This window comes from Vanellus vanellus, assembly GCF_965231255.1.
Source record: "Vanellus vanellus genome assembly, chromosome: 1".
In the NCBI taxonomy this organism is placed as follows: Eukaryota; Metazoa; Chordata; class Aves; order Charadriiformes; family Charadriidae; genus Vanellus; species Vanellus vanellus.
The window spans coordinates 70,071,318-70,097,095 of NC_138905.1; the positions used below are offsets into that span (position 1 = coordinate 70,071,318).

Genomic DNA, 25,778 nt, shown 5'->3' on the forward strand with positions numbered 1-25,778 from the left:
CAACAAACAAACATAAAAAATAGAACTGCTTCTGGCAGCATAGTCTCTCATACACTAAATCAGAGCAAGCTCATGCTACCGACTTTGAGACTATTGACTAGATTCTTTTGATGTGAAATGGTCAGGGTGGAGGAAGGATGAGCACAGCCACAGCTGCCATGCTTAGGTAGAGCCTAGGTCTTCAGCAGAATGGCTCATTCCAGGCAGGAAACATTCTGAAGGGCAACTTGTGCATATGTGTCTACTCCAACAGGAGCAGAAACCTACAATAGGACTAGCACCTACTCCAGGAGGTTACACAACAGGAGAAAGTGTTTCACAGTGAACCCTGAACCTATACCTGTTGAAGGCAGAAGCTATGCATGACTTCAGTTTGGCTTGGTCTGCTTAATTTCAGCACTAGGAAGGTTACAGGAACAGTATGGCTTTGACTCCATGTACGTATCCATGCTTCAAAGTGCAAGCTCTGTATTGCCATAAAAGAAAAAAAAAAAAGGGGGGGGTTTAATAAGATTTAAGCCACCACTACTTGACTCTGGTAGAGCTAGCTCTCAGGCCCATGCAGAGCAGGGGCTGCAGGGCTGCTCTAGGCAATGGTACTTAGTGTGTGTCTGCTGAAGTGAACTCTCCTGCCTAGCATACTTGGCCGGGGAATGAGAACTGCACCAGCTTGGAAGGGGTCAGCTGCAGTGTTACCAATACAACCAGGGGAACCACACACACCACTCAGATCCACCTCCTTAAGTTAAATAACTTTATCACTTGTTTTTTCCTTGAGCTGACCCTCTCTCGGTCTCTTAGGTAGGCTGACTTGCTTCCTCCAAGCTAGAGGTCTATGGTTACGCTGTAGAAGTGGGGGAGCTACAGTTAGCTTCCAGTGGAAGCTGCCTTTGATCTCCCTGCAGTATCTGCAGGGGAAGGAAGGAACAAGATTTGGACAGAACAAGCTGCAGAGGATGCATCTTACTGCTATTCCTTTAGGGAGTCTCTCCCCATTTTTATTTTGCATTATAAGCTTTTATTCAAGTGTAAAGCTAAAACCCACTCAGACCAAAAGAATGCCACTTGATTTGTTAAATAGCAAAGAATAATGGGACTGACTGAAGCATGCATGTTAGGGGATATCTTCTACTAGGCTTCTGCTGGGTGTAAGCAGGTAGTGACAGACTTGCAGGGATTTCAGATTCTGTTCTCAAGAGGACTGCCTGGAGGAAGAGACCCTGACTGGTCCTCAAGTCACCCATTATCTAAGGAACTGGTAAAATTGTTCCTTTTAATATGCAAGTGCAGCCCTCTTGGGGAAAACTGTCTAAAGCTTCATGTGCCATTTGGTTAATAAAAGTGTTTCCACCTTTAAAAGAAAGTTCTTTCCAAGCTTCATTGTTCTAGATTCAGTTAAAGGGAAGGGGTATGTACATTTTTTCCCCTCTGCTAATGGGACACTGCTGTAAGACCATGCCCCCAGGTTGCACTTTAATAAATGGTACAGTTTTCAAAAACTATGTGTAGACTACTTCTGTGCTTTTTCCCCCCCTCCATGTTCTAGTGCACACACCAAAGAAGCAAAATTGCCTCTTTCTTTATGCAAGCCACAAGGCAAGGACCAGAGCATCTCTATTGCTGCCAGCTGCACCATAAGCTGTAGTAAATTAGAGGAATGCCATGGGAATTTAAACCAACACCACCAAAAAAAGAAATCCAAGTAGAAACTGAAATTCTTAAGAGCTGTATTGCCACGAGAACTGACAATTTTATTAAGTTTAAAAAAAAACTTAAAAAATATTTACAGAGTTTCAGAATTTCTGAGGCAGCTGGATCACAGGTGAAGCCTTTGCCACCTTGTATGTGATTACAGGTATGTATCAAACAACCTGAGTCCAAGTGTGTTAAACCTGAGATGTGACGGCAATACACTCATAAGAGATGCCAAGTACTCTTCCTCATCCAAGACTGCTACCCTCTTTGTCTTTATAGCAAGATATTCTAAAGCTAAACACTTTCTCAAGCATATCCAGGTTGTGTTCCCTGAAAGAATGTGCCCTGTACCTACCCTGTGCCTTTTCTTTAATATTTCTCATTCAGTTTTATTTTTCAAGCAAGCACGGGTTTATGGCAATTGATACTCAAGCATCTTTACTTTAGCCTTCCCTGGCCAAACACCCCTGCCTCCTTTAGGGTTGTTCCCTCTTGCTGCCAGCTCCCCTTAAAATAGGCCTGATTCCTCATCCCACATGTTGGTGATCTGTGCTGATCAGCCACCCATCCCACAGCCTGAGGCCTTCCTGGGAACAATTAACACACAGCATGGCTCTGCTGCAGCACCAGGAGCAAGGCTGGGAAGAGAATAACTAAAGCAAAATGCTACAGCTGATTGATAGAAAAAAAAAAAAATACTGAGAGAGGGCAGGCCCACAATATTTCCTCTGGAGGCGCAAGCCAGGGTCTGCAAAGTCTGCTACTGCTAAGAAAAAAAAAAAAGGAAAAAACTATTGTAAAATGAGAGAGGGGCAAGCACTACTTACAAGTACTGGCAGGGTTGGCAAACAGCTCGCGCTACCATCATTGCTGTGCTAGTCTACAAAAGCCTATCTACGAAGCTCTGCCTTCCCTTTCACAGCTGTATCTCAGAAGTTAAGAAAGAGTGATTTGCATTCAAAGGAAAGTAAAAAGTCTTCAGGAATCCACATTCTCCACACAGGGCTGGAGAGCTCACTCACGCAGCTAGAGGGAGAGAAACAGAACCGGCATTAACAGCAGCAGAGCCGCCCCCCCGCGGCAAGCCCTGTGCCTGCCCGCCCACCCGCCGGAGGGGGAGCAGCAGCCGCAGAGCAGCCTCTTCGTGTCCCCAGCGCCAGGAACCGTGCCGCAACTCTGCCACCTGCTGTGCTGCACGTTTGCCGTCACCCCTCAGCTCCCCCCTTTCTGTGCTAGTGGGCAGAGAGCAAGCTGGTACCAGCAGTCCCGGGGAACCAGGGTGGCACAGCCCCTGGTGCCTAGCTCTGTGTCCCCCCCCCCACTAAGGCCACTACAATGGGGTGGGTGGACAACCATCATCCCCAGCAGCCCTTTGCCTGCCCTCCTGGCACTGTGCTATTAGCCTGCTGTGGCAGCACTCCACATCACAGTACGGCAGCATGAGGGCCAGTCTCCTACACTAGTGACCAGTTTCTGTGATAACTCAGCACCCTCGAGTGACACTTCACAGTAACAGTGTGCCTTGCTGTCTGGCAGAGAACCCGGGTGCTGTGCCAGGCAGCTGCCTACTGTGGTGACAAAGGGTGAGCTGGGCCCCTCTGCAGGTTGCTGCCAATGCTGTCTATTGGCAGTGCTGCAGTGCAGGGGTGTCCCACAGACCTGCAGCACCCCACAACTGGGTCACCACTGTTCCACAGGCCCTGACTGCTCTCAAATCTCACTCCTAAGTATCTAGTCTTATTATACATGCATGTCTTTTAACCCAGGTCTTATCAGCACAACTCCCTGAAGACACTGCAGGGAGGAGAGCAGCAATCGCATCTCTTTCTCTATCCTACAGAATAAGTGCACTCTGTTTTCTGGCTGCTGCGATAGTGGGGCAAGCAGAAGCTGTGGCATGTCCCCCTTAAGCCTTCCTCCTTCACCACATCAACCTTCAGAGCTCCAAAAGGGACTAGCATTCCCCTCTGGCCAAACCTCCAGAGCATTACAGGGAAACCAGCAGACCACAGGTAGCTCAGAGCTAGGCCACCCCTCTGGGAATAATCTAGGCTGGCTAAGAGCCATTTGACACCAAGCTGTTTGACAGCACTCACCATTCTGACAATGTAGTTGTGAAGCTGCTGGTTGATGTAGTTCACGGTGGTCCTGAAGACCCGCTGTAGAAGGGAGGGCATTGTATTCGCAATTTTTTTAGTCAAGACCATTGCTAGCACCAACGTGGCCTTCTCCCGTTCCATGTCTGAGGGGATGGCTCGTGCAAGCCCTTCCACTGCCTCTGACATGTGCCGGGTTATCTCCTGTATGGAAGGAAGAGAGGGATCTCAGTGCAACAGCTGTGGGAGAAAGGAGTCTGACCAGAGCCTGCCAGCACTGTGCTGGTAAGTGACAGGCTTGTTCTAACACCTCACAGGATACCACTCCTCTTCCTTTGGGGCACAGCCACCTGCCTGCTACACACCATGGATGGCAATAAGGATGACTATCTACAAGCTCAGCTGCTCACCCCAGACAAAAAGAAAAGGAGACAACTCATACTACTGGAAAATTTAGACAGCACCTTACACACTCAGGGTCCAACAGCCCCCCTCCTCCCCAGGGTTAGCACCCAGCCTGCCAAGTCCTGAAGTGGCACAGGAATCCTGGGGCTCCCAGGAGAGGGCAACCCACCTTAAACACAGTGAAGATCAGGGATACAAGCTTAAGTGGAGACTGGTGAGAAGGCAAAGCGAGTTTCATAGAAAAGCCTTCACATCATAGGCAGGAGCTAGAGAAGGTGTCCAAGCATGGAACAAACACTGCCTTGCTCCCAAGATTAGTGGAAGATCAGTTTTCCAAGAGGGACAGTGTGCATGTGTACACACTAAGCTACACTAGTCATGTGAAAAAGCAGGGTGTACCTGGTCAGAAGTTAGGTTTGTCTCAGTGTCAGACTGAAAGGTTAGGCAATAAATTTGAAGGCCTGAAACCTAACTGGGTTGAGAACAAGACAGAAGGAATGGGGAATGATCAGACTTTTTGCTGGAATTAGTCTATGCAGGTGAGAGACTCTAGCAGAAAAAAAACAACAAACAAAAAAGACTGTTTGAAGCTATTAAATCCCGCCTTTTCATCAAGAAGGTGGACCCTCAACTCAAAGGCAGCATTAGCTTGTGAAGCACAGGAAACCATCACAGGCAGAGAAAGTTAAACAAGCCAGAAAGCTGCAGTTATCTTGAAGATGCCAAAAAGGCTCTGCAGAAGCAACTATGGCTCTTGATCCAGATGTGGATCCAATCCTTTAAAAAAAAAAAAAAAAAAAAAAAAAAAGAGAAGAGGGATGTCTAACACAAGGGACCTCAAACTCTACTTCCCTTACAGAGAAGTGAGGCACGTTAGATGCTGCGCCAGGGATTACATCACATCTGTTGGTGGGAAAGCAACTGCAAAGAGGCAGAGGTACCACCTGGAAAGGTCTTCTCAGCAGGTCACCCATTCAGGCCAAAAGCAACTGCTACTCCCAACACATAGCCTATGAGCTAAACAGTTACAACACTAGAAAAGGGTCTCACTACTTGTCCCTTCAGCATTCAGCAACAAGCACAAGTCAAGCTTCTGGCACTAACACTGCTCAAGTTTTACCCACGTGACAAGCAGCAGACATACAGGACTCAAAGTCCAAAGATCTTAAGGATAAATACTAAGCCTTAACCAGACAGCTGATTTTCAAAAGATAAGCCATTGTACCAACAAAATGAGGACAAAATGCCTCTGAAAGTTAGTCCTTCTCCACAAATACTTCAGTTTCACCATGTGCAGAAAGGAGATGAGCCCAAGTAACCCAATTTGCAGGGCAACAGCTGCCACAGAATACAGCATCACCTCTAACAAATCTTCAAAGGTAAATGTTTGGGCTGAACTTTAAAATTGCAATAATTAAGACAGCAAACTAGCAAAGATACAGATGTTGCAAGCTTCCTGCTTCAAAGTCACAGCAGGAAGGATGCACAACTTTTAAAAAGGGAACTGCTGGTCGGATTGCTTTTCACTCACCTCTCCAGACAGATTCTCATTCAGAAAGTGCTGCACTAGATCATTTACTACTCTTGCTTTGATTTCTTTATCAAACTGGTCTCCAATCTCAGCGAGCTGAGCAGCAATGATCCGGACAACTTCTTCATTTACCTCAGGGTCAAACACTGCCAACACATACAGCAGGATTTAGTTCACAGGCTGCAGTCAGACCAGGTTCAGTGCAGGTAAGCTGACCCATTGCATTTTGCCCATCTCCATTAACAACCTCCTTCCCACCCTACCCCAAACATAGTGCATTCATGACAGCCATACACACTACAACTCCCTTGCAGTGCACTTGACTCACTTACCAGGGACTAAAAACAAGGGGGTTTATCTGTAGTTTAGGTAAAGTGCAGCCAGCCTCACATTACCCAAAAAACACTACAGGGGAGGTTAAAACATCTCCAAACAAAATTTGTACAGGACAGCTACAGCCAACACCCTGCCTACAGAGGGGAAGTGAGAGAGTGTACATGATTTTTTCAAGTGACTACTGTCAGGATGTGTCTCTTAAGCACCATCTAAAACACAGCATCTCATAGAATAGTTTGGATTGGAAGGGACCTTTAAAGGTCATCTAGTCCAACCCCCCTGCAATGAACAGGGACATCTTCAACTAGATCAGGTTGTTCAGAGCCCCATCCAATCTGACCTTGAAAGTTTCCAGGCATGGCATGCCACCACTCTGGGCAGCCTGTTCCAGTGTTTCACCATCATTGCAAAAAAATTCTTCCTTATATGTAGTCTGAATCTACCCTCCTTTAGTTTAAAACCATTACCCCTTGTACCTCCTTTTGGCAAAACTTTCCATTGTCACTCAGGGCATGAGACCAATGCAGATTTGTAGCAAGGAGGGCTTTAAAAAAAAAAAAAAACAAAAACAAAAACACCCACACAAAACCACCCCAAACTATAGCAGTTCTTCCTCACCCTGCTTAGGTTGAGGTCAATGTGCCAGCTGATACACCCTAGGAAAGGGGTAATAACTATCTTGCAGGATGGCTAGTGAAGCAGGAACAGTACCAGAAACTATTTGAGGAACACTTTCCACCACATTGGTAGAGCAGGAAGGAATTTACTCAGTACCAGAACAAGAGTTGTTCCAAAATCCTAGCCCAAGTACTGATACTGCCTAAGTAGCAGTGTGAGGCCTAACTTCTCTGCTTAATATCGTGCTCCTTAAGGGCAGTGATCATTAGTCTCAGCTTTGTGGCCCTTGTCTGATGTGCTGCAGACAAAACCCCAGGCTGATGGGTGCTCTAGAAACCCATGGGGAGATAGAGTGCTAAGCACCGTGTTATCCCAGGTGTTAAAATCCCAATCAATACCACCACCAGCCACACTGTGAAGTTTCTCAATGGAGAAAACATTACTCTGAAACAGACCAGCAGTGAGGATGGGAAAAGGGTAAAGAAAAACACCACCTTCAGAGAGGCATGTAGGATGGAGAACAGAGCACTCACCTAGCTCACCATTCTGCAAGTGACCGCTCCGATTGCCATCAGTCTGAAGTTCCACCTCATCATCACAGCAGTAGCTGCCTTTCAGGAAAGACACAATCTCCTGGCTTTGCAGGGAATGCAGTTGGTCTCTGAACTTACAGTCAGTGGATACCTCCAGGAAGGTGTACAGCAGTGCACTCTCCATCTGGACAGATCCATTGATCTTAAACATAAGAAAAGTCACCGTTAAGCCCATGCCCAGGAAAAGGTCCACTCAAAAGGTCTATGCATATGCTGTTTTCCAACCCTGAACACATTTTTCTGGCCTCCTTTGGGCATCCTGAATAGTATTAGCCAGGAAGTCCACAAGACTTCAGCAAATACATACTAACTTCTCGTTGTGTACCCACATAGAACTGTCTGATGGTGAGTGACAGATGGCTCTGTTCTTACAAACCAGTGGTGGAACAGTCAGCTCACCTTCTCCTGCACATTTCCAGCTGTAGCAGTGACAGAAACCCTGATCTGAGCTCCTCTTTTGAAAGAGATGTGTACTCAGCACAAACCACCCACTTCCCCCTACTCAGACATCTGTGTTTGGAAGGTTTTTACCCCTCTATTTGGGAATTGGGCATTCTGCTTCCTGTGCATAATGAAGCCAGCATCTCCCCGTTTAAATGTAATCAGAGCATAGCAGTAACAAGGTGGGAAAGGGATAACAGACAGCATAAGCCTGCAAAAAACCCAAGGTTCACATTTCTTCTGTCTCAAAGGGATCTAGACTAATTCCACAATAAACCTGTTCGGCTCCCTGTCAAGGGTCAAACAGCTGCTCACAAGAACAGTGATAGCGAGATGACAGATCATTGGTGTCTGGTATCATCTACACTGGCACATTCACCCCCAGTAAACAGGCCCATGCTGCCTCAATGGCCACACACCCTGCCACTTTCAAGCAAGGCAGCATAGAGTGCCCAAATTAATTAGGCTGAGGAGGTCCACGAAGCAGTCAGGTCAACATGAGCAGGAGGTCCCACTGGGACGTAGAATCATAGAATGGTTTAGGTTGGAAGGGACCTTGAAGATCATCTAGTTCAAACCACCCTGTCATAGGCAGGGACACCTCCCACTAGACCAGGTCTCATGGGGCCTCATAACCAACTAAGGCCTCTGTAGAAAACCAGGAGACTGTCCAGTAATTTTAGTTAAGCAGCCAAGCAATCAGGATGTTGCATAAGCACAGAAATAAAGTGAGAAAGAAAAATCCTTACTCCAGTATGCAGACTGTCTGCCAGTAAAATAAGAAAATGCTTAGACTTAATTGTAACTAGGGAGAGAAATCAAGGCTAAAGTAGAGCTGTTTTTCTTGCCAACTGCATAGGGCAATCACTATGCAGCCAGGATGAACCTGATAATTAAAAAGGAGTTTCAGATACCTTTTTGGGGAGTGGAACCCTGCAAGGCCACTTATACCTATGTAACCATATCAGTAATATCATACAGGACCCAGATTGCCTAGGCAAAATTGGGACAAATGCACTAAAAGTAATTAAGGATGGGTTGTTTACTTGAGAGGCGACTGAGCAGAGAAAGGGAGGAACAGAGGCAACAACAAGGAGAGTCCAGAAATGGAAACAAATAGAAAAGAAGGTATATGATCAAAGATCAACAGAAGGCACATCTCCCATGATCCGTGGAAGCATGGATGTTTACAGACAGTAGTGAAGCTCTCCTGGTGACCTAAATTCACTGGGACACCAAGGACAACCCATTGATCAACCAACTGGACTAGTTGCCAGGTTTTACATTCAAAAGGCTTTTGGGACAGCAGAGCAAAGAGGGTTAGAACTGTGCGCTAACACTAGGTGGGGTGGGGAGGATGACAGACACTTCAATAGCAGTTATATGTAGCTAATAAGATTTAAGTATGAAAACTAGTAGCTTCATAATTGTGTTTAAACATTTCACAAAACAATGCAATAAATTGATCAGTAGTGTGTATTAGTTTGATTTATTAATTTTAGTAGTTTAGAGCTTAATCAACATACATTATAGTCTCTTAAATAGCTACATCTCCAGTCTGCAATTTAAAGGGGGAGTGTCACACTGAGAGGTAACAAGGAAGCAGCTTTCAAACTAAGTGATTCCATCCACTTTTTGTCTGTATTCATGATGGAGAGGAGCAGTGTGGGGGGCCCTGCAGGAACTCTGGGGAAGATGAGGACACAAGCCAGTATTTTTTGAGACTCAGCCCCTTTGAGCTATCTCAGAACAAGTGCACAAGAGAACCAATGGTCACAGTGAACCACTGACTTAGTCAAGTTGAAACCAACCTGTTCCATGACGGATTCAGAGACAGAGGAGCTCTTGTCACCTTCTGCTTCAGACCAGAAGTCCTCACCCTGCAAAAGAGTGAGAAACAAAAGGGTGAAAGGAGAAAATTCCCAACCCCCCACATCTTGCAACAGTGCTCATGAGTCTGGTCATGTCTTGTAGAAAATGACCTTTTTAGTGATCCGTATCTCTGGAAAGGGCTGCCCATCGCACACTAGCGGTCATAAAATAAAAGGCTGAGAAACCCACAACTGTCCCAGCAACAATAGCCCTACACACATGAATGAAGGGCATAAGACTCCTTCCTGCCACAGATGCATGGAGGGCAGTGGAGCAACATCACCTACAAACAGGTCTTTAAAGCCAAGAGGTGATACTGGGGAAGGGAAGGACAACACTTCATAGTGCCAGAGGCTGGAAGGGAGAGCAGTGTTTTCTCAGGAGTTCCTGAGTACCTACTGAGAGCAGGTGAGCTCCTTGGGTCTGTGTGTACAGCAGCATATTCTGAAGTGAAACACCCAGCTGACACTGCAACACATCTGCAACACTTCAAGTGCACCGCCCCCCCAGCCCCATGCAGAGATATATGTGTATATTCAGGATTACTTCAATGCTTTCCCAACCGAGTATCTAGGGACAGGAAAGGTAGGACCAAATGTCAAAGGCTTCTAGTTACATGAGAACAACTCCGCTAAGCCTCCAGGGAGGCCTACTAGGAAGAAGGGAGGAACCAGGACCCAGGTCACAAGCTCCTCTACCCCCATGGTACATGCTCAGGGCTGACAACCCTTGGCCCATCTCATAGCTGGGCAGTGCCCAAGAGAAGAGGCATGCAGGCAAGGCAGAGAGCATGGTGCAGAGGTTGGCTTCCCTCACCCACTAAGAAAGGGGAGCTGGTAAGAGCACAGTGCTCCCTTCTCATCCAGCCAGGCATAGCTGATGGGTGGGTCAGACCAGCAGCCCAAGTAGTCACATCTGGTACAGGAAGTCCCAGAGCAAGGAAGGTGTTAGAGCAGTACAGCAAGTGCCAATAACACAAGACTACCTAGGAAATGCCAAGACGGGAAGGATAAGAAACCTGCTTATGAACCTTGCATTTGCTGCCTTAGTTGCAACAGTCCCACAACGGCACACAGAAGTCTCTGGTGCAAGTTGGCTTCAACTCTTGATGAGCAAGGCCTGGCTGAAAGCAGGCATTACCTTCCCACGAGGCCTTCTTCACCCAGGACAATAACCCAGCTACTGCAAAGGTACCTTCTGACCAGAAGTGAGGTAAAAGCACCAAGGAGCCTAAACTGATGGCCTGCTAGCCAAAGACCTGGGCTAGTAATGAATAATCCTATTTCATAGTAAAAATGGGAGAACAGAAAAAAGGGAGGAAGTGAAAGCAGAAATTAATTCAAACTCTGGAGGAAACCACAGTAATAATTTCAAGAGACCATGAATTTCCCAACTTTTCAAAGGCCCTTAGAAGTTCCCAAGACCAAAACACAATCTCAAATATGTCTCACACACACAATAGCCCACAGACCACCTCTTAACCACAAGCTCTTTTTTAAAATTTAGTTGTTACATTAGACTAATAGCTTCCTAAAGCACAGGCATAGCCTTTGCTGCTTTGCATTTTTCCTTGTTCCATTCAAATCCCTATTGCTGCTACTCACCTCTACTCTAAGTAGTGTCCCTATTGCTGCTACTCACCTCTATTCAGTGTGCTGGCTGGGGAGAGTGCAGTCCTCTGTCCTCTTCTCTGGGACCTGACAGGGCTCTGAAACAGGTCAGGGTGACCCTTCTCCTAGGCTTGACTTTGCTGGAGAAGAGACAGATGTTAATTCAGGTTGGAGAACCTGAGACAGAATCTCTGAGACTAAGAGGAAGTTCGGGATTTACTATTAAGCCTGTAGCAGGACCTTGGCCTTGTGCAAAATCCTCAGGAGCTGTGCACATAAGAAATATTTCTGTAAGCTAGGGAAAGCCTCAACTTGCACATATTTTGGTTTTATATATAACATTTATTTTCAATTCAAAGTAATTCAGCCCAAAACCAAGGTGTTCATGTTACAACCAGTAAACAGTGGATATACTCTGATACTAACTCCTTCCGAGTTAAACACCACTCCTGAACCACACAGGAAGCCTGAAGTAGTATTGAGCCTCTACTGCCCACATCCCATTTGCCTTGAAACCCACATTCATCACAGCGACCTTTTTGGGCTCTACCGATATTGTCATTCCCACTCAACTCCAGCCTATGCCATAAACTTTGTGAGACCACAGCAGTAATCTACAGATGGTCAGATTAACCCACACTGGCTAATTTGGGCTGGTAACAGCCAGCTGACTTTGTAACATGAGTACAGGCTGAACAAATCTCCCCGTCTTTAAAGGTGCAAGAAGTTTCACAATCCTCTGTTCATACCACACTACCTACACAGAGGGGCAGATACTCTCCCACAGTTCTGGCAGAAGTGTGACACAGCACGAGCCACTACAGCTGCAAGTTGCATGCAAGTGGCCAGATGTGCTGGTGAAACTAGCTGAATAGCACCAAAGAGATTTCCCACTTGCAGAAACTTTACAGCAAAACCTCTTCCACCCAAACCTAGCCAAACTGTGCTAGGATGACCTACTTTTTCCCATTGATAATAATTCCAGTCAATTGCTGGAAGGGAAGTTGAACAGTCAGGTGGCAATAAACAGACTAAATAAAACATCATCCTGCAGATGGATTAATCTAATCTTTCTTAAAAGAAGAGGACAGAATAGAAATAGAAGTCAAGACACTTCCTTGGGGGTTTGCCACCCGCCACATCTTTCCAGAGAAAGCTCAGAATGTGGCTTTAAAACCCAGATTGCCTACATCTTTTGTCACAGTATATTATGCTGCCAGGAAACTCAATTCATTCAGTCTGAACACTCATGGAAGAGGCGACCAAAAAGAAATGCACCATTGTCTTTTCCCACTCCCTGCTTTAAAAGATGCACAGACCACTCCAGTCCAGGATGGAAGAGAGGCACACTGTTCCATTCCCAAAGCAGAAAATAGAAGTCAAACAAAGAGATCCAGATTATTTTGGACATGCCTATACAGCAAGGCTTGGAAAGGCAGGGCATAGCAGCATTGCACAAGGCTCTGCAAGTAAGAGGAGCTTGAGCCTGTTTGCCTGTGCACATTCCTCACATGAATTCCTGGAAATGTGGAGGAAAGGTGCCTGTTTGTATCTCTATAGACCCAAATACTCTGTTTTGAAAGCGCTTACGCTTTTCAAAAAGAGGTAGAAATTTACACACTGCTTATGGCAGAAGGGTCCTCCCCTGGGTGCCCTGCAGGGGGCAGAGGCTGAGCAGCTCCTGCCCTGCCAGGGTACCTGCTGCACCCGGAGTAAGGGATGTGCAGGGGGAAGAGACCTACAGTACACAGGGGTTCTGCCCTTCCCCTCAGCGGATCATCTCAGCTCTATGTAAAAAGTTAAACACTACTCAGGGCAAGTCCACAGAAACAGAGAGATTGAAGAAAAAAAAAAAAAAAACAAATCACCCGTTGTAGTTGCAAATTGCATGTTTGTCCACTCCTGTACATGAACAGAGATAAGACAAAAAAACAATGAAAAAAATCCACCATGCTCTGAAGTACTTATATGGTAAAAAGTTAAGACAAGGAAGCTCGAAGATGATAATTTCATGAACTGAATTCCCTGAATTAAAGAATCACCACCCAAGCAGTAAAAGTCCCTGAGGGGTTCCAGCCTTCAGCTAATAAAGTTCTGCTTGGGTGGTCAAAAACACACCTGAGAACACAAAAAAGGATTTCTCTCACACCACTAAATGGCTCCCTACTGTTACAATACAGGGCCAATATTTTTTTTTTTTTTTTTTTAGTTAACTGGTAATTCCAGAAATCTCAAGTCTTATATAATTACTTTGAATCAATGCAAGGGGCTTGGATAGTCACAAAGCTCCTCCTGAGAACTCAGAATTCTCTAATGTAATCTCAGTATTCCTAAAGAGCAAACCCCAAACAGTCAAATGTAATCACACTGATGTCACCTGAAGTTTTTTTATCATTAAGACTTTGGAATCCTTGTAGTTTTTGATTCAGATTAAGACTTTCTGATGGATGGAAAAAGTTACCTTATACTGGATGAAAAGAATCTTTAGTTGGAGAGTGAGGAATGATGGAGATAAAGGCTACAAACACCATCTGCATTCAGATTCAGTGTAAAACCAGATCATTTGCTAAGGCTGCTTCAGGGCTGCTGAAAGTCTTGGAATACGTTTTATGGAGTCTGATTTTTTAAAGAAATTGAAATACCAATTAATTTTAATACATTTTTCTCCTTTTCACACTTTCAATTCACTTACTAGACAGGCAAGATTCATGTGGTAACAGCTGCCTCTGAGAAACCACTAGATGCCTTGAAGCGTTCAGCAGATAAGACTACAACCAGGTTTTTGGATCAGTTTTTTTTCACCTGCCTTAGGAAAAAAAGAAAAATGAGGGGGTATTTCTAACAGAAGTTTAGGACCCTTAAATCAGCTCTGAAGAGTCAGTGTGGGGCATGTCCACTCCAACTCAATATTGTGTTGGGATACAGGATTGTGGAGAGATATATGTTAAGTAAACATAATTACAGTCAGAGGAGCACATCCACCAGCTCCTTGTCAGTACAGAATGACAGACCTCATTCTACCCACACACATCCCAATTTTCACAAGAGAGAATCCTGTGGATGCTTTTCCCAAAGTAAGTGTCCAAAGCTTCCCCCAAGGCAATCATGACTCTTTAGACAGGGCTGAGTACATCCTGAGGGATGGTACATACTGCTGTCCTCCAGCAGCACAGGTCCTCCAGGTCTGGTGTCCCATCTTCTGTTTTCCCCCCCTCTCATCCCCAAGTTGTATTAGCCTTTAAGTGTTACAGAAAATTTGCCAGAGCAGCTGTTCCCAGCTGTGGCCCACCAATGAGGGGTGGCAACACTATAGTCAACAGCAGGCCAGAATCCTCTCTCTGACTCCAGGCTTTAAGGAGAAACAGCACTGCAAGTTTGCAGGGCAGAAAAGAGGGAGAGGCAGACTGCGCGACCATTTGCACTCCATGGCTCTTCCACACCTACATCTCCTCCCACATCACTGAACTACCTCTTGCAGTTCTGGGAGGGCTAAGCCAAGGGAAAAGCACTCTTCTCCCACAGCCCTTGCTGGTAGTGCCATGCCATCTTGGGAAAAGAGGCAGCATTGGCCATAGTTGTGCTGGAGAGGGACCAAACTAGGTCCTCCCTGCCATACCATTGCCACATACTACATATTTCAAGAGCAAACACTGCAAGCACACGTTTTATCTTCCCAGGTGGAGACTTACACATGAAAACAGTACAGCTGCAAAGCATGGAAGGTTACACTGGTTTTAGAGCAGGTGAAGGGTTCTGCTGTGCCTCCAGGCGCTGCAAGCACATCATCAGCAGCTCCCCACACGGCAACAAGAATCAATGAGTAGCATATGGTTACCTGCTAGGGGGAACTCTCAATCTCTCTCAAGGCTGCCATAAACAGGAGTAGGTCCCAGAATCCCTAGAGCAACAGTGCTAAGCCACGCTACAAATCAGCTTTTGCCCTTCACACTTTTGTTACATCTTCAAGACAGCTCAGAAAAGAATCCATGCCATGAATAATGCCTCTGCTTACAATTGTTTTCCCCCATATCCTTCACCACTCCTCACAGCTCAGCCTGTGAGTTACTATTCGCAGCTGTATCAAACACTGGTTACAAAAACATACTCCTTCCAGCAGCAAAGCCACATGCCTGTAGGACTGACTCTTTTAACCACTTGTCTGGATTCCGAGACACATCCCGTACAAACACCTGGACAGACACACTATCAGCCTATGGACCTGTTGTGTGAGTTGTTAAGATACTTATCTTTATGTCTCACATTTGAGTTAGAAGTGACTTAAAGTCTTCAAAGCAGGAACTGCAATAAAGCATCAGTCATTGAGAAGGAAAAAAACTTCCAACCTGTGCACTGCTTTCTCTGCCTGGCAGCTGAAAGATAAGAACTTTATTTTTGGCACTTCAGATGACATAATTATTGGAAGAAATGAAACAGTCCCTATTTGTCTCTTCTTGGACCTGGCAGGTCTTACTTGTCTTCTAGGCAAACATTTCACTGCTGAGCTGCAGAGCTCTTTACAGAACAAGGCATAATTTTACAGGTAAGGAAACTGAGTCATTTGATATGACCTGACGTTTTAAATCCACATATCAAGCCATAACTACTCAACTTCACTGTCTTCCTGAAAACTTGCCACAGGCACAACCGCTTTACATAACCAGCATTACTGGAAAGTGAGGAAGAGAAACAGCACCGCAGACTTATGAAGTTCCTTATTCGAGGATATTCTAAGCTGTGCCAGACTGCTGTCCGTAGCACTTCAAGTCACGACAGGGTAATCAAATCCTACGTTGTCCCAAAGTCCCCAAAGGAATCTCCACCACCCCGCCACACTAAATTTCTAGCCCTTAAACATAACAGGAACTAAACAGCCCAGCTAGCAGCAGATACCAGAGCTTTTCCTCATATTTCTCTACTTATGGAAGAAGCCTGACTACTCCCATGGCAGCTGCACACGCACTTCAGACTTTGCAAAGAGAGAGAAAACCAGCAGCAAAAGGGAAGAGATCTTGTTGATCTGAAAAAGAAAAAAAAAAGCTGAGATGAATAAATAGGATGTTATCATAACCACAGAAAACCTGTCCCAATCATTATTCAGCCTGCAAAGGATATGCCAGCCTGTAACAGTGTTTGGAAGGCCCCAAGACTTTGCCTCACCTGAAACCTGCTGTCCTCCTAAAATAGTACTTGATTCTAGGCTTCGGAAAGAAAAGCCAAGGGGGCAGGAACAGAGACATTGCAATATATTAGCCAGGTGAAGGATGAGCAGAACAAGCCCCTTTGTGCATCTATGGATTCACATACACATGCTACTGTGAAACCAGAGTAATTGTTTGGTACCATCTGGTTAATACTAAAGCTATTGGCATGGAGTTTCTCAGGACTTTCTCCACCACAGGGAACACAGCTTCCAAAACACAGGCATTTTCCATGCACTTGCCTCCAAGGGAGGATCATCAATAGCTTCATTTTGGAAGTGGCAAAATTGACAAGCCACGGACAGAATACTTTGAGATGCCAGCAGGTCTGTGACCCAGCACAGGACAGACCCCATCCCCCAGTCACTTGTGATTTATTTGCTAGGCTTTTAGGAAAGATACTCTGCTTGTCAGGAACTACTAGACTGCTTAAATCCAGCCCTCCCTGCTACTCTCAAGCATGACTACTGATTGTTGAGGCTGTCGGCTTTTGTTTCTCTTCCCTTCAGATTGCATCCTCCTTTAAGATGTGAATAATGCCACCAATCACTCCAGCAAGGAAAAAGAAAAAAAAAAAAAAAAAGGCAGTTTGCTCATAACACTTTGATGCAAAAATACATTGAAACATGCTGAATACTTCCTGCTCTTAATACTTTCAGTGTGTATTTATCTTTCAGTATTTGGTGGCACTGAAACGCTAAGTGGAACACAAAGACCTGACACCAATGGATGCTTGTCTGACTACCTCCTTAGCTGGGGCATTTTTACCTTTGCTTCTTTATGCTGCCTAAGTACAGAGCGAACATCTCAGCCTGGATACTAAGTACTCTCAGCTGTGTATTTGCACTTAGAAATACATTGCAGTTTGTTTGATGGGGCTTTATTTTCCTTTTTGAAATAAAAACTTTATTAGAGACAATTCTAAAAAAAGTTTCAATTGGCCTTTTTATTAGACATTTATTTCAGCTCCCCAAGGTCTGCTGCCCTTTCATATTATTTTTCATGATTACATTAATTGCAGCAATCTTTTCATTATCAGGGCAGTACTTTGACTTCTTAGGAAGAAAATCATCTCACTTCCTCATCAACCTTTATTTTCATTTGGCTCGAAATGCTCTGCTGCCCAGCCCCTAAGCAGCACATCAACGAAGAAGGAACGCTGCCATACTACTAGTTCTCTTAAAAAAAAAAAAAAAGTAGGCAGGAACTTTTGATTACTGTGGTTTCTCTATCAGATCTGTGATGGAGGCAGCATGACAACACTGTTTAGTATTCTTCAGAAGCATTCTACAGATGCAGCTGGGCTAAAATTGAGTCAGCAGAAAGCCTGCAGCTCAAACTGCCCCAAAGCTTGGGGCTTGGATTTGGATTCATTTAATTAGAGCCGGACCCAAATGCAATTTGCACACCTCCATATTTTGGGCATGGCCACACCTAAGAGGAAGAGGCAAAATTTGGATCTTGACTGCCACAGTGCAGGTGGGTTTTTGGATCTGGGACTGAGCAAGTAACTCCAGTCAGGTAAGCCCACCCTGTGTTTCACCGCCTCACAAATGTTTAGAAAAATACTTCTACCTTTCCTAAGGATGTGGCAGGAGGAAGCGGAGCAAACCCTGATGAAAAGGCACCATCACCCTCACAAGACTGCAGGTCTTTACAGGGTTAGCTTCATTTTCACAAGTCCAACTTTGTCAGCCCAGCAGCTGCAACACAGCCCTGCAGTAACATCACAGGGCATATTCAAGCTGTTCTTACTGTTTGCCTCTTGGAAATGATTGGAAAACAGGAAAGACTTAGGAATCACAGTTTCAGTCTTTTGACATTAAAAAGGAAGGACAAAGACTGAAAGCAGGGAGCTCCTCAGTAATGTTGATAAGTGGTGGACACTGGAACAAACTCCAGCTGTCACTGGTGATGTGCAAGTGACAGTGTCAAGCTAGAGAAATTCAAGACTTGCTTCCAGATTTAGAAGATGCCCCTGCTGGGGCATCAGCACTGGACACTTGCACTCTGGCATGCTTTTACAGTTGGGAAGCAATGAAGTGCTCAGTGCTCTCTTATCACTTGGTAATAGTGCCTCTGACAGATGCAGGCACCACTTGGACAGGCTCTGACAAGAACTGCCAACCAGAAGACCTCTAAAGTGGGACTGGATACAAAAACTGTCGTGCCAACTAGAGGACAAGACTATCCTCCTTATTTAAGTTTTCATACATGTACTACTATTACCATGTGCCAGCACGAGCAGAGATCATCCAGTCAAAAAATAAGTGTCACTTCATATTGCAACTTAGATGCATTTCACATCTGATACCAATGGTAAATAGGAACGTAAATCTATCTTTCCTTTGCCTGATTGGCAAGTTAGGTAAGCAAAGCTGGAAACTGATTAAAAATAATAAAAAAAAAAAAACAACAATCAAAAAGATGGCTATATGGACACAGCTGGCCACCAACAGTAGCCCTTTCTCTGCCTTTGGTTACCTTCAAACCATATGACTAGACAAGAACTCCTCTTCCAGACTTGTAAGTGCTAGGAATACCTGCACTACTTTCTGGAAAAAAAAAAAAAAAAAAAAAAACACAAACACACACAACAAAAAAACCCCACACAACAACACACAAACAGAAGCTATAAAGATGCTCACAATGTGAAAATAAATACTAGATCAGCATAGGTCATTTGAGAGTACATGTCCAAGGAGCAATACATTGTGAGAGAACCTGATCAAGGCTCCCTGCTTAGTTAAAACAAGCATGACGATACAATAGCCAGGATGGCACTCATGAAGCTACTAAGCAACACCTCAGTGCACTGAACAACTTACTTTCAAGGGGATTTTTACAACTGGTACAGAACAATTTTAGTGGACCCCGTTCACCTTGTCAGACTCGCAACATTCACTTGTCCTGGTTTGAGGTAAAACAGAACCAATTTTATTCAGTAACTTCGACAGTAACCACGACATCACTACAAAGGAAAGAGTTAAAAGCATTTATGGAAGAAGGAGTACATACACAAACCTGTCTCAATATTTGACAGCTTCTCCAAAACATGAAAGTGAATTTTACATGAGCTTCCTTCCTCCTAAACATCAGGCATATCATAGCTATAAGCATCTCTTACATTCCTTACTTTTATGAAACAACCGTGTACCAGTACAGACAGCCAAAGAGATGAGCCACAGAAGGAAAGCCTGACACTGGTCCTTTTATTACACTAAACACACTGGACCTTAGGAGAATTGTCTCCCACCATGTTGTGTTTCAACTTCCTGCTCTCAACACAATAATTAAACTGATGAAGGCAGTGGAAAAATAAAAATCACCTTGAAGAAATCTCTTAAGACATGAACACAGATGTCCTTGAGAACCTCAGAGGAAGTTGTACATCAAACCAGGCAGTCAAAAAAACCAATGGTAACTAAAAAGCATATTCAGAGCTCTGATCAAAGCCTGTTGACAGAAGCGCCTCATTAACATTGTGAGAATGAAAAAGAGCATCATCTCTTGAAACACCTTTAACACAATTATGCACACCTAACAAAATATCCTCTTTCAAAGAAAGACAGCAGGAACCATTTGGAAACTGTGACAGCAGAATTGTAGAACAGTTGCCTCCAGGGGCACACATTTCCTGCTGCCGAGGCAAACCTATGCAGTTACACAGATGCACCTTGCATCAATCTTCCACTCAACACTGCTCCAGGCTCTCTAGCTGTAGGTCTAAAAGCACAGTGAAAAAGCATGGATTTCCACACACAGAGAAAACATATGACACTGCATAAAATAACAAACCATTTCACTTTCAGTTTTAGCTTAGGAGGAAATACAGATTAATGTTGAACCCCAGAAAGTGAATATAAAACCAAAATACAGTGACTAGCTGATCTAAGTGGATTTGTTTTGTATGGCTATTAATCTGAGGGTGTAACAACAATTACACCAAACTACCAGGAGTTACACTGACCAAGGAACATATTTTCTCCTTTAAAGTAGATGAAAGAAATAGCCCAATATGTTAGAGAGACCTGGGCACTGCCCATTCACCATAAACTGCAGCAAGAGCAGACAAGGAACTGACCAAAGGTCAGAGTGTTTTATCAGAATACACAACAGGTTCACAGACACTTAAACAAAAATCCAACATCTATGTGTGCAGTCATTGCACACACAGTCTGATTTCCCTGCTCATACCTTCAGTGAAGTTGAATAAGAGTTCTGAGATTTTAAAGTGGTGAGCAAAATACTGGGATAGAAGGCATTTAAAGACACAATGACACTGTACTCTCTTGTGAGAAAGAGCAGTGTTCTCAGGATGTATTGAGGTGTGCAGCCTTTTCCTCATCTTCACCAGCAAGCCCAACCAAAGCCCACCATGGCCAGGAAGCACCTTGTCACCTCCAAGCAATGCCATATCAGTGCAAAGTGACAGGAAATCCAGCACACTGGATCAAGAACAGAAGTTACTAAGTGCGCAAGGCAGTGCTAACAACACTCTAAGCCATGGGGCTACTGAAGGGGGTGGGACTGAAGGATTCTTAGAGCAGCTGTTGCAAAGAAGAGTGTGAAAGAGACATCAACACACCACTATGCTCTACACTTGATTAATTGCTTCAAAAATCATACAGGAAGCAATGCATGCCATCTCATCCAGATATAAGGACATGTCTAATGCACACTGCTGGCAGCTAGAGTGCTGTTCACTTCCCAATATAGTTGAGATAACAGGAGGGTGCAAGGACACGGTTCAGTACAGACATCTGGTACAAATCAAGGCAATCACAAAAGCTTAGCAGATTGCTTTCAAACCCAAAGAATGAGATTGGACACCATGTGACTCATCTCTTCTTACATTTTACCTCTCCTTCTTCTCTGGTCTGGGTCAAAAAAAAAAAAAAAAAAAAAAAAAAAAAAGGATCAGACTTGTAAAATCTCTGGGGAGGGGACTAACTATACATATTCTGTAATCATTACTGATAAGTTTTAATTAAAGCTGAACCCAACCCCCTGCAGCCCCCTCCAACCCCAAGGTAAGCCATCCAGAACTAACAGGGGATCAGACTTCAAGTAGTTTTGCACCTTTGGCCAAGGCCATCCACGAGTTCAACTCCCCTGTTACAAATATGTGCATGAACTTGGCTTTGCACAGTACACAGATATGAAGATAATTCCAGCCCCAAAAACTTTGCAGTCCGACCTAGACAAAAAGCCACAGCATGCCAAGAGAAAACCAGAGGAAGGCACTTTGCAAAGAAATATCAGATTTGCTGGCAAATTCTGCTCTTTCACTAGTTGAGTGATGATGGAAATGAAACCTGCTCATCTGCACTCGATTCCCTTCAGCAAGAGAACCAGGCTGATTCCCCTACCCTCTACTGTTTGTTAGTTCATACGCAGCAGCCACAGGAGCTGCTAGCAAGGAGCCAACACCTTGTAGCTGCTCCTCCACAGTTACGCCAGCAGGCTTTGCACTAAGCATATAAACCTGATAAAAGTTATTAGGTCTCTACTTCCCCATTCAACGGGACATAAGGGAAGCGAAAACTTTTAAGTGACAGGACACTCCAGCAAGGTCTCCAAAGGTGACAGTCACTAGATTTATGTGCCTGCTTTCAGATTAAACATTTTTATTCTATTACAGGAAAAGAAATAAACATCTGTTTGATCTGTCAGTTTCTCAGGTTCCTGCCAAGTGTGGATGACTCCTGTCATCCTGTTACACAGGAAAAACACAATACACAGAAACAACGTGACCTCAGGTGAGAGCGCTCAGTGGATACACTCACACTCCCCAGCCTTCCCTAATTATATATCACAACTCTTACTGTTTTGGGAGCTAACAGAAATCAAAAGCCACACTGAGACCTTTACAAGGCCCTCACATTATCCAAAGGTATAGCATCCTGGTGCAGGGTACAGGTACACTTAATTCCCAAGAGCAGAGACTCCAGGTTTGCACCGGTGGACCGTAGCACACAGTTTTGCTAACAGTGTATAGTGAGAAACTGAGCTGAACTCACCGTTCTCAGCTATACAAGCACCATCTGGCCTAATCTGGTTGTAAGGAATTGGGAGGGCAGGAACCCAACAAAACCTAACCAAAAAAAAGTCTTATTTTTTCTTCCTAAATTCAGCAGATGTCACCAAATGCAAACAAGAAGGAACAGCCAAATAAGAAGGGGAGATTTTCACACCAACCTTTCTTAGTACAGGGCAGCCTATCCAGCAGGGTTACAATCAGATGTTACGCTCTGCATGTATACAATGGAAGTTTTTTGCCTTGGCTGGTCCCTAAATCCTGCCAAACAGTTACTTGTAATGACAGACAAGAGACCTAGAAGAAAAGACAGGAAAATGGGGAGGGACAGGTTGCAGAAATTCAAGCAAATAACAAAAGAAGCCAGAATGCTTCTTTTTATACAATGCATTCCCCCAGTATTTCTGTATAACACCATTGGCACAGACATCACAAGGAGTAGGTGTTGCAAACCTTCACCCTAAGGAAGGCTCTGAACAGTGTTAACCTTGTTACTTAAAGAAGTAGCCAAGGAGAGGAAAAAAAAAACAAAACCACACACCCACCCACAAAACTCCCTCTTCTTTTTAATGAATACCTTTTAAGATATTATACTTCTCCAGGCAGGTGAAAACAGTTTCAGTCTGATTAGTGACAAAAAGTTACAGTAGAACACCAATCAGTCTTCCCCATAAGTGGACTTTTGCAAAAAGTCCTTTACCAAAAGAACAAACCGAACAAAAAAACTTTAAAAATAATTTCCTGTTGGGGAACCACCTTGCTCCTTCCCCCACCAAACACTTAACCATTTCAAAAAGATAACAAATATCCCACAACAAGATTTTGGCCCACATACACCAAGAAACATCAAGATGAGTTGCCAGCTTCTCCTGAAATAAGTATGGATTTTCTGGACTAAGACTGTATTGATTTAAATAACTCTGAGGCCCTGTAACTTAAGCTTAATTAAAGCTACAAAATATTCTCCTTTGAAAGACAACAAGAACCCACCAGTTTCAGAGCCACTGACACTCCAAGGTACAGAAACCATCATCTGACCAGACGCATTAGAAAAATACCTTTCTAAGGAATGGAACCCACTCACTCAGTTCCTTTCCACTTTGCACACTACCCAGCTTCCTGCTCCAGCCTTCAGACAATCGCCCTGAATTGAATGCTGTGGTTGGGTCACAGAAACATACGAGCTGCTCAGAGCAAACAAAGAGGCAGCTAAGGCTCTTGCTGCCTTAACCTGTGGCCAGACACCTACAGCTCTGTGGAAGGTAAGGAGACTGGAGAAAAGCATGCACTGAAATGACTCATCTGTATCAATCACCAGGTTTTCCTACAAGTTATATAGCACTATTATTAGAAACCCTTTCTAGCCTTGCTTTCTTACTGTAGCTGCCACTCCCACAGTCCTCTGTTGCTGGAAAGCTGAGGCAAGCACGGGTCCCTCTGGAGTTGCTGCTACAGGATTAACTCCTTACTGTCCCCTGCCCAGCAAATATCCCTCCAGCCTGAAAACTCTCACCAGAGACCAAGGGCAAGATGTTGGACTTTACCAAGTAGGACAAGGCAATAGAGCTTTTTACAGTTTACAAGATACCACCTAAGCAGGAGGGAGGACGGTCTGCAACAGAAACAGAGAAAAGGGGGCAGAAGGTGATTTGATGACGGCTGGGGAGAGCAGAAGACAGGCCAGAGTACACAGCAGAGCAGAGGCTCCCTCACAACACAGGGAGAGCAGCGTGGACGGCAGAGCGGGCCAGCGACCAGCCGGAGCACAGAGAGCACGCACCAGACAGAGCTGTCCAAAGATCGACAGAGCAGGAAACAAAGTAAAAGAAAAAAATAACCAAACCGCTGAGGAGCGAGGTCGGATTCAGCGGGCAAAAAGGAAACGAGGGAACTGCAGGGAGGCAGAAGAGTTTCCAGCACCAGTAAGGGAAAGCAGAGCCCCCACGCAGCTCTCCTCAGGGTCACTGACCGGTCACTTCACCTAGCAGACCTCAGGGTTGCGAGAAGCAACCGGTAAGTCAGGCCCTGGGGCTCCCCGAAGCGGCGGCACCGAGCACAGGGTCCCCCTCCACCCGTGAGCGAGCGGGCCTTCCCCGCCGCTGCAGGCCCCGCACCCGCCCAGCTCTCCGCCACCACCGGTGTCCCTTCCCGCGGCGGGGTCCGCACGGCACCACCACATCCACAACCGGGGGGAGGGATCGGTGTGGGCCTGCAGCGCCGGAGGAGGGCGCGATGCCCACCCCACCGGCTTCCCGCCCTACCCTCCCCCGGGCGGGCTGGCAGCGGCGCTTGCAGCGCCGGGGTCCCTCCCTTCGCCCCGCGGCGGGGAAAGGAAAGGGCAGGTGTGGCCACGAACGGCGGCGGTGACCCTGAAGAACCCTTCCCGGGGTGCCGTGTACCCCGCCGAGCCGCTCCCGCCACCGGGCAGGCGCGGGCAAGACTCACCTGGGCGGGAGCGGGCCTCGGCTGCTCGGCGGGCCCGGCGACGCGGCACCTCCCCGCTTCCTCCGCTGTTCCCGCTATTTCACTAGCGGAAAGCTCCGCCCCGGACCCTCCCCTCCTCCCCCCCCCCCTCCACACAGCGACGGGGCGGGCGGGAAAGCGCGGCACGCGCCGCCCGGAGGGCGAGGGGGCTGGCGGCCGGCGCGGAGCAACGGCCCGCGCGCGGGCTTGGGGGGGAGGGATGGGCGCTGCCTGCCCTCCCCCCGGCCCGTGAGGAGGAGGAGGAGGAGGAGGCGGCGGCGGCGCGGCGGCGGTGGTGAGGCGACCGGCCAGGCCCGCCGCCGATGGAGGGGTGTTGCGGGGCTTTCCCCAGCGGGGCGGGGCTGCCCGCAGCCGGTAGGGTCATGGCGGGGCGGTGCGCCATGCGCAGGGGAAGGCGGTGCCGGCTGTCCGCCAGCCTGCCCGGCGCTTCCCCAGAGCAAGGCCGGGGGGTTGTGAAACCGACCCCAAACCGCCGCCGGTGCCGGGAGGATCTCCCCCAGCGGAGCTTCCCCTCCCGCCGGCGCAGGCTCCTCCGGAGATACATCAGCAGTCCCGGGTCTTTGGCCCCCGCTGCTGGCAAGATTGTTCTGGAACGCGGATGGGTTCCGACCTCAGACTTCTTGGTCTCAGTCTCCCCGTGCGCCATTTATAACCGCTTACACACCTGCACAATAAATGTAACTTTTCATTTAATAGGATTTTGTGGTTTTGATATAGTTCTACTGAAACTAATTTTTATTTAATACAGCCTTACAGTTTTAACATAGCTTTGCTTAAAGCAATGTTTATTTTGTATTTGATACACATTTCCTGTCACACTTTTTCTTCTTCCTGACATGCCGAGTCACGGTAGCACTTT

At 45.9% G+C, this 25,778-nt stretch overlaps 1 protein-coding gene and 1 long non-coding RNA gene across 2 annotated transcripts; both read right to left on the minus strand.

The window, feature by feature from the left end:
• Positions 1 to 1,622: 1,622 nt before the first annotated feature.
• Positions 1,623 to 7,425, minus strand: BID (BH3 interacting domain death agonist; the record flags this gene model as incomplete). The annotated part of the gene is made up of 4 exons (XM_082498647.1): positions 1,623 to 2,721; positions 3,792 to 3,995; positions 5,728 to 5,873; positions 7,215 to 7,425. 4 exons carry the CDS (start codon positions 7,423 to 7,425, stop codon positions 2,710 to 2,712), a joined length of 573 nt encoding a protein of 190 aa, XP_082354773.1. The 3' UTR covers positions 1,623 to 2,709.
• A 2,131-nt stretch (positions 7,426 to 9,556) lies between these two features.
• LOC309686107 lies at positions 9,557 to 24,910 on the minus strand. Its single transcript, XR_014270520.1, has 3 exons — positions 24,881 to 24,910; positions 11,229 to 11,337; positions 9,557 to 9,595 (listed from the first exon to the last, which is right to left on the minus strand). It is a non-coding gene; the product is annotated as an uncharacterized lncRNA (long non-coding RNA).
• Positions 24,911 to 25,778: the final 868 nt, after the last annotated feature.